Source organism: Syngnathus leptorhynchus, chromosome 9 (assembly GCF_054491065.1).
Source record: "Syngnathus leptorhynchus isolate UIUO chromosome 9, UIUO_Slep, whole genome shotgun sequence".
Taxonomy (NCBI): Eukaryota; Metazoa; Chordata; class Actinopteri; order Syngnathiformes; family Syngnathidae; genus Syngnathus; species Syngnathus leptorhynchus.
The window spans coordinates 5,850,972-5,863,076 of record NC_141203.1 but is presented as its reverse complement, the minus strand read 5'-3'; the positions used below and the strand labels follow the sequence as shown (position 1 = coordinate 5,863,076).

The following is a 12,105-nucleotide window of genomic DNA, read 5'->3' as shown; positions in this document are numbered from 1 at the left end:
TCCGGGGAACGGGTCCTTCATCAAGCATTTTTGTTGGGCAATCATGAACCATGTTACGCTGCCAGAACCCGCACGAGTCCTGTATATTCAGGATGTTTATTTCATATTTACCATCTTTATACTGTATTACGAATTTGATTCCTGAAGAATATTTACTTTTGTGTGTTTTTTTTTGGCTCCAATAATTTAATCTTGTCCAATTGAATTTTTGACCTATTTTAGAAACATCAGTAATGTCGTTACAATCAAGTTTATTATAAAAGTGATTTATTTGTGCGGCTTTTCTTCTGTTGTAGGTTACTGTACCTTCTGCAGCAGAGCTCCTCCAGCCTGGAGCTGAGAACAGAGTGTGCGGTGGTGCTGGGCAGCTTGGCCATGGGCACCGAGAACAATATCAAGTCCCTGGTGGACTGTCACATCATCCCCGCCCTTCTTCAAGGTTGGAGTCACAAGTGGGCTCTGATTTAAGCGAGCATTGTCATCATCATCATCATCAGTGGTGAATTTGTTTTTGTTGCTTGCAGGTCTCTTGTGTCCTGACCTAATTTTCATAGAGGCTTGTCTTCGTTGTCTCAGAACGGTTTTTATCAGTCCCGTCACTCCAGTACAGCTGCTCTACACAGTAGGATCACGTCTTACTTTTTTTTTTTTTTTTAGCTAAATTACTCCCCAAAACCCACATTGTTTTATGTTTCTTAACTATTTGCAGGATCCTACTGTGATCCCCCATTTAATGTCTCTGCTGAGCAACTCACACAGGACGCAGGAGTACACCACGCAGATCTTCTCCCACTGTTGTAAGGTATTTGTTGGTATTGGCCCAGCAGCAGTCTGAGGACTCATGGGAGCAGTTGAGACAGATACTTTTGATTTATGCGTTGGTGGTTTGTGTCCAGACTCCAGAGCACCAGACGGTTCTGTTTAACCATGGCGCCATTCAGAACATTGCCCCTTTGCTAATATCGCCCTCCTATAAGGTGAGCGGCCATCATGTCTACAATGTTTATTTTATTGACTTATTTGTATTTCAATTTAATGGTACTATCTTCCATAATTCAAGTGATCTGTCATTGGTTTAATAGATATTTTATGTATCACAATGTTTGTGGCATCGGTTACGTGGTATGGGTACGTTCTGTTGTATTGAACATTACTACTATGTCTCGTTTTAATATTTCAAAATGACTGATGTAAAAAGGGTAATGGAAACACACCTTTGAATGTTTTTTTGAATATCATGATGTTAACCTCTTTTTATCCTTCCAGGTGCGTATGCAGGCATTAAAATGTTTTTCAGTGTTGGCCTTCGAGAACACTCAGGTGTCCATGACGTTGGTGAATGGTGAGTGCTCATTAAGCGGGACACACACACACACACACACAGACACACAGACACACAGACACACGCGCACACAATCAGCTCAAATGGGACCAATTTCTCTCCTTTGCAATCAAAGTCAGCAAATGCTCGATTGTCGAAATTCTCTCAAAGATTGCCCTGAGTGAGCTATACTGAAGTGAGTTGAGGAGCTTCATTTCGACAAAAGTTGTACTTTGCTGCCTTCTTGCGGCATTTTTTGGGCACTTCTAAAACTTTAGCAGGGCAGGGTATCTCATCAATTCCTTGTTTAATCTATCTATATTCACAGCAGGACTTGTGACTATCAAGGGAACACTTGTACTTGTTTTTTTATTTCCTTATCTTGTGAGAGGTCTCATTAAAAAAAGGCTAAAATGTTACAAATCTGTGTGTACGCCGCTTCAGTCAGGACTCGTCACGTTGACAAGGCTTTGCGTGTGCTTGCAGTGCTAGTGGACAGCGAGCTGCTCTCTCAGGTATTTGTGCAAATGATGCAAAGAGATCAACCCATTGAAATGCAGCTAACGGCAGCCAAATGGTGAGTAGATTGCAGATGATGTTATCTTCTTACCGCCATCTCTTTTGACACACACTCTTTCTGTCAAAGTCTCACGTACATGTGTCGAGCAGGCGCCATCAGGACGGATGACAGCTCTATTGTCCTAAAGGTGGTCTTTTCTTTTTCTTTTTTGCCAATAATGTTTAGAAGTAGGCATGATGTGTGACTTCCTGTTATTGGTACTGGTGCAGACGCTGCCGTGCCTGGTGCGCATGTGCAGCAAGGAACACCTGCTGGAGGAGCGGGTGGAGGGAGCCGAGACACTGGCCTTCCTCATGGAGCCCGATGTGGAGTTGCAGAGGATCGCCAGCACTACCGACCACCTGGTGGCCATGTTGGCCGACTACTTCAAGTACCCCAGCTCCGTGTCGGCCATCACTGACATCAAAAGGGTGAGTTGGCACAGTTTTGATTTTTGCCCATCTTTTATATAATGTTTTTATTGACTATTTGCTGTCTGTGCAGTTGGACCACGACCTTAAGCACGCACACGAGCTGAGACAAGCAGCTTTCAAATTGTACGCATCTCTGGGCTCTAATGACGAGGACATCCGAAAGAAGGTTTGCTGTCCATATTAGCGGTTTAGCCTTTACAAATTCACCTATTAATTGTGCTCAGGCCAAAATGGACAATTTAATATGGCTCCATCTTGTGGCAAACAAACTATATAGAGCTTGGTTCAGGAGTTTGATTTGGACAAAAGTAGTTCCTTGCAGCTATTGTGTGCTATCTCGATTGGCAGCTACTGTAGAATTGTTTTTGAAGGCCATCAATGATGAGCGGCTGTTTGCTATTTAATCCAGAGCTTCTTCACTATCCCTGCAAATGAAAAGAAAAATGGTATGCATTTGTGTTGACATTCTTTATCCTTGTGTGTCTTTGTGAAGATCACAGAAACAGAGAACATGATGGATAGAATAGTCAGTGGCCTTTCAGAGTCCAGCATTAAAGTTCGCTTGGCGGCCGTCAGGTGAGATCATGTCATATTTGAACTTTTTTTGCATATAATGTTCTTGTTTGATCCATCCAGGCATCTTTTTCAGACTTAAACAGTTTAGCAAAAGATTACTTGCCATTTTTCTGACAGATATTGCAAATCGTTATACATTTTGCTGCTTAATTCATATTGATCAGAATGCTATGTTTAGACTTGTGGGGGCACATAGAAGATATTATTGAAAAGAAAATGTTAGGGTTGACTTCCCCTTTAAAGTATTGTCCATTGACATAACATTTATCATTTTCATTGTTATACAAGCAAAGAAATAATAAAATAAAATAAAAAATAACTATTTAGAAGTTAAAGGCAATTCTGAAGTTTTTTCTTGAATTCTTAATTGTATCACTTCAAGGGAGCACACAATGTGACCCCTTATTATTATTCTCCTGTTAGTTAGTACACGATGTTACATTTACCATAACGGCGTGTACCGTATCATTTTCTTGTTCTAGATGTCTACATAGTCTCTCGCGGTCAGTGCAGCAGCTGAGGACTAGCTTCCATGATCACGCTGTGTGGAAACCCCTCATGAAGGTTAGCATCAGAAACTGTAATAGCTTACTGGGATCAATGAGAAAATATAATACAATTTAACTCTATTTTGTCCCGCAATGGAGGGATTGCAGCAATTCAACAAGGTGATATTTTATAATTTGGTGCTTTTATTTCTCTCCCCCCTGCTTGTTTTGATGCAGCTGTTGCAAAACGCCCCCGATGAAGTCTTGGTCATGGGATCTTCCACACTATGCAACCTACTGCTGCAGTTCTCGCCCAGTAAAGAGGTAGACACATGCTTACACAGTAGTTTTCAAAACCCTCTTGAGGGTCCTAGAACCTGTTTTGATGGTGGCTCTTTTGGGTCGCCATGAGTCATGTTGTGTGTTTTCATACTTATACCAAAATCGAACTCAATATTTGACATTGTTCAAGATATCGCCGCCTCTTTTTGAGTATTAACATCAGCATGGCATCCCTCCTAGCAGATAAGAAGATATCAGTGCTTGAGAAAATCTGGGTCAATATCTATGTTGTATATGTGCTTGCTATGCACAGCCCATCCTTGAATCGGGCATCATAGAACTACTATGCAGTCTGACCCAGAGTGAGAGTCCTGCACTTCGGGTCAACGGAATCTGGGCCCTAATGGTGATAAATGTCTCCTCTGAACACCCTCCAATTATAAATTACTACAGACAGTTGAGGTAACCATACATACTTCTCTGCACTTGTGTACACAGAACATGGCGTTCCAGGCAGACCAGAAGCTGAAGGTGGAGATTATTCAATGTTTGGGCACAGAACAGCTCTTTCGCTTACTCTCTGATCCTGACGGTAATGTGCTGATGAAGACGCTTGGTTTGCTACGGAACCTCTTGTCAACACACCCTGTGAGAGCGCACACATGCACACGCATATGTACACAATGTCAGTGCTATTATTTTTTTACCCATTTTCAAACAGTAGTATCATGTTGAGGTTTTTATGCCACTGATATGTCGATAATCCTAAAACTATCATCTTTTAATTTTCAGAATGGAGATCAATAAAATATCTTTGTAAAAAAACAAAGTCTATCTATGCACCAGAAATCTTGTATTGGACAGATCCAGACTTGGTGCACTCGGCTCTTTGTCTGGTGCTGGTTGTCAGTCCTTCACTTCTTTTGATTCAATCTGAAAATTCAGCTTCACTGATTGTTTTTCAAATCCTAATTGTAATCACTGGCGCGTATTGTATGCAATCCTACTAGTAAGGGTTGGGAAAAAAAATACCAAGGAAAACCCCAATATATTAAAGGTGGAAAAACAAATGTCGTTTCTAAATAACCATGCAAATAAAAGCCAGCATTTCGCATCATCAGCATTTTTTTTTTTTTTTGCTGTCAGCACATCGATCAAATCATGAGCTCTCATGGAAAGCAGATCATGCAGGCTGTCACGCTCATCCTGGAGGCTGAGCACAGCGTGGAGGTCAAAGAGCAGGTTAGAGAAACCTGACAGTTGCTTGATTATTATTGGATGACGACTCAGTTTTTATTGTTGTTGTTTTTTTATTAACTAAAAACCATATCATTGAGTAGACACTGTGCATTCTCGCCAACATCGCTGATGGCAACACGGCCAAGGAGCTCATCATGACCAATGATGACATGCTGCAGAAAATCAAATACTACATGGTAAGCCTGCTTCTATGCATATTCATTGTCATAAAGTTGCGGGCAGTGACCAATACTAGGGCAAGGCATTGGTTTTTACCTGAGCTATGATGTCATTTTCAGTCAACAGCAAAATGGCCGTATAGAACATTACTGAAAGTTTGTCAAAGGCCTTCTAATGATGATTTATTTGGCCCCAAGAATAATACAGACAAATAGAACTCAAGAGGACCTCATGCTCAGAGCATAAAGATAACTGATTGTATGACTCAATTCCATATTCAAAGTGTTTGACATATTTCTTACCCTCAGGGTCACTCCAATGTGAAACTACAGCTTGCCGCCACCTTCTGCATCTCGAACCTCATTTGGAACGAGGAAGACGGTAAAACAGCCCGTGCCAGAATGATCCAATTGGGATCAATCAATAATGAATGCGTTCAAGTTTTGCTGACTGTACAAAATTGTGTAAAATGTCAGAAGTAAAAAAAGAATACATAGTATTGACTATAGAAGGTCCTAGAATCATTAAGTTTGCACACCCTCTATTCAAATTAGAAAAGTTTAAAAAAAAAAAACATGGACATTTAGGGTTCTTTTGTTGCTGACAAACATTATGTAAGAGTGAAGGAAACATTTTTCCTCCCGTGTGTGTTGTCAGGTTCTCAGGAGCGCCAGGACAAGCTGAGGGAGTTGGGCTTTGTAGACATGTTGCACAAACTCTCACAGGCCTGCGATGCCAACCTCAGTGACAGGTGAGAACCTCAGCCCGCTCCCCCTCTCTCTTCATACAAATAGAAGAAAAACAAAACAAAATGTTCACCCTGCTGTTCTGACAGGGCCAAGACAGCTATGCAGCAGTACCTGGCATGACCACAGGGGAGAGTGACAAGTATCACTCTTGGAGGACGCCTGCTGTTTTTGTTTGGTTTAACAGCCGAAGTTTTGAGTTGCACAAAGACACCTTTGTTTAATTTGTAAAGACACAAGTTCCCTCTTATCTATCTATCTCCCTACTATCACTATTTTTTTTTTGTGAAGCTTGGAGCGTTTTGACGTGAAATTTTGCTTGTCATGGACTCGATTTATTGAGGAAACTTGATGACAAGATTTTTCTCTTGTTATTTTTACATTTGTAAGTAAAGAGGGCGCTTCCCTTCTGTTTCCTTGAGAGAAAGGATACCTTGAGAGGGAAAGGAAACAAAGAGCTATTTTGAAATGTGGAGGTTTTCATTCTTGTGTATACTTACCTCGTAAATGTGTGTGTATATATGTATATATATATATATATATATATATATATATATATACATGTATGTGTGTGTATACATGTGTATATATGTGTATATATATATATACATGTGTGTGTATATATGTGTATATATATATGTGTGTGTGTGTGTATATATATATATATATATATATATATATGTATATATATATATATATACACACATGTATGTGTATACATGTGTGTGTGTATATATATATACGTGTGTGTGTGTGTGTGTGTGTATGTATGTATGTATGTATGTATGTATGTATGTGCATACATATCAGTATATAAGAGCATAAAATATCTATTTTTGGAATGTTTTTCTCCCCCATTTTATCCTCTGTGTTTTCAGTCATGTTTAGAAATGGAAAAAAAAATCTTGTGTTCAGTGTGCCTATTGAAGCCATTTTTTCATCACGCACTCTGCCCTCTGGGATCCTTACTCCTTTTTAGGTTAAACTTACACAAATGTACTTTTTTGTGTATTATGAGAAAAGAAATCAATTGAGACTCACCCCTTCTCGTGGATGCTAAAGTGCATCATAGCAAGAGCATTATGTGTCATACCTATTCTAAATTGTGTTTTAAGGTCTTTTTTTTGTTTGTTCCCCCTTCCCTGGAGTGTTCATTGACATTTCACACCTCACTGATGCTCTGATGGGATGAATGTTCACACTGAAAATATATGCAGTCCCCACAAAGGAGCTCATTTGTGCTGCTTCTTTATTCCCCGAATAAGTTAAAGTCTGAAATAAAACAATGGATATGTAATAGAAGTGTGGAGTTTGAACTTGGATTGCTTCAAAATACAGCATTTACCAATATCATTGTGTGACTAATGGGCTAATGCCCTGGTCACTAATACACGATTGCTTGTGTTGTAAATGACTACAAAAATGTCAGGAAAAGTATTTTTTACAATTTTTTTGTTTCAATTGAGGTGTACCGGTTGTAGTTTCGCCAATGGTATATATTTTTGGATGATTTATCTTGATCTCGTTTTTTTTTTATATCAAAATAAGATGTACTTTGTCCTATCACCTACTTCTTTGCTCACTTCAGTCCAATGTGACAAAACTTATATGTACGTTACTATATCAGCTAGTAATGACTATTTGAAGGCATAGAAATGGAATATTCCTCAATGGCTGAGTCGGAAAAGGCAGCGAGACACACAAATGAGCGATGAAGTCAATTTTTCAGCCATCACACTTTTTCTTATCACCCAAAGCCCCCCTTGCATGTAATTCTTGTATTGTACCTCCTCAAAGTATCCAGTGCACAAGTAGTAGTTCCTACAAAACATCACAGGAGTCCACCATTATTATTACAAAACAATGGTTCTTTATTGTCAGAACCGCTGCTTGAGTATCGTGTAACAGAGGTCTTTTTTTTTTTTCCCCTCGTTTTTTGTCATAATAAAATACATGTTAGACCTCCTACAGGGTTTTTTGTATAGGAGCAGCTGCCCCTGTGCAGCTCCAAAGCAGGCACATTCCTCATGCAACAAAAGCTGTGACATGCAATGGATTCACAGTTATTAAAAAAAAATAATAATCATCCCAACTCAAAGTGAGTTCTTTCTTGTCATATTATTTTGTAAAAAAAAGAAAATCCAAATAAAAAACAATATTTTACAAGTAACGTGGTGATGGCACAAAATAAAACTTTTTTTTTTAAATTTTTTTTTTTTTTTTTTATACACTAGTGCTGAGCCCCCCTCCTTCACGCCATTTCCAGAGATGCATCATGGGTAGTTTAAATTTCCAGGCTGGTGTCTGTCACCAGCTTTGGCAAAGAGTTGTTTTAAGTGTGTCTGCTACATTAGAGATCCTCAACAAAAATAGTCCCTCCACATTTCCACATATGACAAAAATATCTTTTGGGATCAAGGTGCAAGGTTTAATCAGATGGCTTTCATTTTTGTAGTTTGTTCCAAATTCCTGCTCGGGATGTCAGGAGTGTTAAAATGGAGGAGAAGGCACCAATGGTTGGATGGCTAAAGCTCAGGAGTGATGCAAATGTTGGAAAAGTCTGGATTAACAATACTATAGAATGGAGTCCTACCACCATCACATTTCTATCTCCTATCAATGACAATTTTGTCTTTGGCACACACCATAAATAAAACCACCAAATGGGGAGGATTAAAAAAAAAAAAAAAATTATCGGGTCGCACCTTTGCTTTTGTTTGATGATGGTTGACACCAGACCCATGACATTAGATTTAGGCACACGGGTCAGAAGCCTTTTAAAATCAATAGGCTTGAAAACTAAGAAAATTCTTATTTGGAAATATTTGACCTCAAAAGTATCAGGGTTCTTCCTTAGACATACAATCCAGTAGAACCCTTTTCCCTGAAATTGTGAAGATTGGCAATCAAAAATTAATCAATATCCTTTCGAATCAAAAGGATTATTGTGGTGACGATAGATGGTAGTCCCTGAACATTGTGCTGCCTCAACTTTCAGAATCATCTGTAAGCAACCTGAGCTAGCGTGGGTTCAATTGGGTTCTTCCTGTGATGAGGTGCAAAAGATGCCTGATAGTTTGATTGAAAATTGTGTCTGGTGTCTAAATAAAAAGGATAATGTATTCAGGGGGATCTTTCATCGATATTGAGTCATATTTCCTGAAGGTTTGAAGCCACGTGGGCTATCATAGGCCAAAGACTCTTTAAAATCGACTATGTGTTGTTGGCTACTTCTTGCATCAGATGAATTAAAAATTAACAGGATTCTCCTTTACAGCAGGTATGGAACTACAGTCCCTGAATAATTGGAGATAGGTATAATCAAACAATTTCAGGTAAAATATCGCCTACATGAAAATCAATTGGTTTGTTTTTGGAACATGAGATGGTAATGAAAGTTGGGCAACCTCGCCTGGTGTCATCGAGATCTCATTCAAAATCAACAGGGTTCTTCCTTATCATCACTGTCTGGAACCAGAGATTAACTACTGGAACTATCTTGGGTGACATTTAAACATCAATTTTGTGTGTTGCAGGCTGTGGGGATGTGGAAAAAAGATGCCGGAAATTTGAAGATGTTCAGTCTGGAACTGTGGTTTGCAGGCAAAGTAAGAGAATCACGTATAAACTTGAATCTCACAGGCCTCAGAGACAATTCAGGACACGCTGGAGGGTTTATGTGTCCTGGCTAGCCTGGCAAAGCCTTACCCTGGATAAGCGGAATAAAAAGGATGAACGGATGAAAAGGTACTTTTTGTTTCAAATCAATTCAAACTCAACAAGTTTCTTCTGGCTGGATTTACACTGCATGGTTTAAGTGAAACTGCAGATTTTTCCCCCCCTCTATCACGTTGCACAGTTGGCATGCGTAAAGTGGAGAAAAAAAACAACGCATGGATATATTCTCACGTTGGAATCAGGTCTTAAATGTGTCTTAAATCCAACACCTATCAGGTCTATGTATAGACTTCAAATTAGAATTGGGCACTGGAGTGTAAATTCAGCCATAAATACATATCTCGACCATTGGTAGTTGTTTGCTAGGCTATATTGGATCAAAAATACTTAAAAATCAATATAGGTCGCAACTTTTATATCTTCAAAATCAACAAAGTTCTTCCTTAGATAGAAAAGACCAATCCCTGAAAATCAGTGTGTCGAAAGGGATGTGTCGGCTATTCAGCAAAATGCCTTTCGACACAAATTACCCTTGCTATTGTGGGTCGGATATTTTTTAAATGAAATTAAATATTTTTTATTAGATTGTGAAATTCTGTATGTTTCTTAAAATTGTGATCAAAATTCTCTTGAATATAATATAGCAGGCATGGCATTCATGAATAATATTTTAGACTGCGGAGTAGAATAATTGGCTAAAATGTTCAAAACATCCGTCATTCTCATTAGAATGCAAATCCTTCTAAGTTCATTAAAAACCTTTTTGATTGTTCTTATAAAAACTGTACACAAGTATGATTTTTTTTTTCTACCAAGGGGGTTGAGCCATTTTGTGCTGGCTCACAATCCAAATCAACAAAATCAGTCCTTAGAACAAAAACTCCTGAACTTTGAAAAATGCTTTCATCTTGGACTGGGAAACAACTGTTGAAGTGGAGGGGTGCACGACCAATGTGGTCGGGTTGTTTTTTTAAATGTTGGGACGAGGGAAAGCGCAATGACCATCCCGCAGTGGCCGATGAAACCGGCTTTGTAAATGTCCGATAAAAATTTCCAATAAATGATCGGATTCATTTGGAGCTCAGCAAAATGCAACTTTGAACTGGAGTGCTCCTCCACAAGGAGGTTCTGCTACAGTAGCTGCAGGGATGGACCGCCAACCGCTGAGATACTGTAAGACAGGGGTGTCCAAACATTTTCTGCCAAGGGCCACTTTGAAATACAACATGCTAAAACCGTACAGGTAAAAATATGCCCGCTGGTAAGTCAAAGACTGAAGGATTTTTCTGGGATTTTTGGGTGGCTGGTAGCATAAGAACAGATCCGCTCTTGCACTGAGCAGCAGCAGAATCCCATCGAAACTAAAGCAAGAGCAATCTGAACAAAACCTTGACATTTAGTGTAGCAAAGAATTGTAATTCGCTTGAAAACAAGGAAATGACAGATAGGAATAATAATTGCTGTTATTTTTTTTCTGGCTTGCTACTCTGTAGAGCGTAAAGTGGTACAATGCAGGGTCGCTTCAATTGTTAATTTTAGTATTTGCCGCGGGCTGGAAAAAAATGGACAGCAGGCCAGAAAAAGCCCTTGGGCTGTAGTTTGGACACCCCTTAAGACAATGAGTGCTGTTGTAGCGCCATTGCTTCCCTGATCCCGTCTCCTTTGATTCTGTATCATTCTGTCCTGCTACCCCTCACACAGCCGGCTCATCTTCATCGATGAAGCTGATGCGCTCAGAGGAAACTCTCCCCTCTCCCGCTTCGGCCCGCCATTCCTGCATCTCCATCTCCTGGGGCGCATCGTCCCCCCGTCCGGTCTCTCGATGAAGGTGCGAGTTAGAAGCCCGAGCAAAGCTGAGTTCTCCGGACTTTCTGCTCGGTGAGTCCAGAGACGAAGTCAGGGAGAGGAGGGAAGGTAGAGCTGCGACAACTGGCGACACCGGTGGGACAGACGGGTACGGTCTCAAACAACGGTCTCCGGGTGAGGATTCAAGAGACGCTGGTGCGGAGAAGTGTGGGCGCCATGGTGGAGGAGGGGTGTCCTGGGAAGGAGGTGGGGGGAGCAGGCTTCGGCGACTGACGGAACTGGCCTGCTGGGACAGTTGGCCGGAGGAAAGGGACGATGTGGAGGAGAGGGACATGGAGAAGGAAAGCGACGGGGACGGAGTGCCTGACGCCAGTGGGGGGTGGTCCTGCGGAGAGCACAAAAACATACTGGAGGACGCCAAGACTGGGGACCCCTCAAAAAGTCCTTCCTTTGGTGAGGGGTGATTGTTGCACGGGGGTGGCGAGGAATTAGGCCTTTGTGGTGAATGAGGAGTGGGGAGAAGGCATTGTGGCAAGTCCACGCCCTCCACGTCCCCACCGTCCAACAAGGAATGAGTGTCTGATCTCAGGAGGGCGCACGGCGTGGTGGGAGCGGGCGCCATTAAGCTGGCGCTCGCCGACAGCCGGCTGACGCTGCTGCTGGGAGGCGGGGTCAAATTTGCCTCGGTGGCCACCAAGAGGGGCTGCGGCGCTCTCTGAAGAAGGGGCTTGAGCAGACGTGTCATTTCCTGAAGCTCCTGGCTGAGCTTGGATACTTGTCTGGAGAGGCTGTTCAT

At 41.0% G+C, this 12,105-nt stretch overlaps 2 protein-coding genes across 5 annotated transcripts in view; one reads left to right on the top strand and one right to left on the bottom strand.

Annotated features, from left to right (window-relative positions):
* The window catches only part of armc8 (armadillo repeat containing 8), a 10,832-nt gene extending 2,902 nt beyond the window's left edge, over nt 1-7,930 (top strand). For 2 of the 3 annotated variants that reach the window (XM_085920400.1, XM_085920402.1), the window contains exons 4-22: nt 297-439; nt 525-622; nt 710-802; nt 897-977; nt 1,267-1,342; nt 1,766-1,898; nt 1,968-2,028; nt 2,111-2,311; nt 2,385-2,480; nt 2,808-2,890; nt 3,373-3,454; nt 3,616-3,702; nt 3,974-4,066; nt 4,159-4,308; nt 4,807-4,902; nt 5,001-5,096; nt 5,388-5,460; nt 5,737-5,830; nt 5,915-7,930. In XM_085920400.1, the coding sequence (XP_085776526.1) occupies nt 297-439; nt 525-622; nt 710-802; nt 897-977; nt 1,267-1,342; nt 1,766-1,898; nt 1,968-2,028; nt 2,111-2,311; nt 2,385-2,480; nt 2,808-2,890; nt 3,373-3,454; nt 3,616-3,702; nt 3,974-4,066; nt 4,159-4,308; nt 4,807-4,902; nt 5,001-5,096; nt 5,388-5,460; nt 5,737-5,830; nt 5,915-5,948 (1,870 nt within the window). In that variant the 3' untranslated portion in view covers nt 5,949-7,930. The remainder of the gene's footprint in view (nt 1-296; nt 440-524; nt 623-709; nt 803-896; nt 978-1,266; nt 1,343-1,765; nt 1,899-1,967; nt 2,029-2,110; nt 2,312-2,384; nt 2,481-2,807; nt 2,891-3,372; nt 3,455-3,615; nt 3,703-3,973; nt 4,067-4,158; nt 4,309-4,806; nt 4,903-5,000; nt 5,097-5,387; nt 5,461-5,736; nt 5,831-5,914) is intronic. The other variant, XM_085920401.1, reaches the window with a different exon arrangement.
* The window catches only part of kcnh3 (potassium voltage-gated channel, subfamily H (eag-related), member 3), a 47,029-nt gene continuing 42,597 nt past the window's right edge, over nt 7,674-12,105 (bottom strand). For both annotated transcript variants that reach the window (XM_085920394.1, XM_085920396.1), the window contains one exon: nt 7,674-12,105. In XM_085920394.1, coding sequence (XP_085776520.1) covers nt 11,197-12,105 — 909 coding nt within the window. In that variant the 3' untranslated portion in view covers nt 7,674-11,196.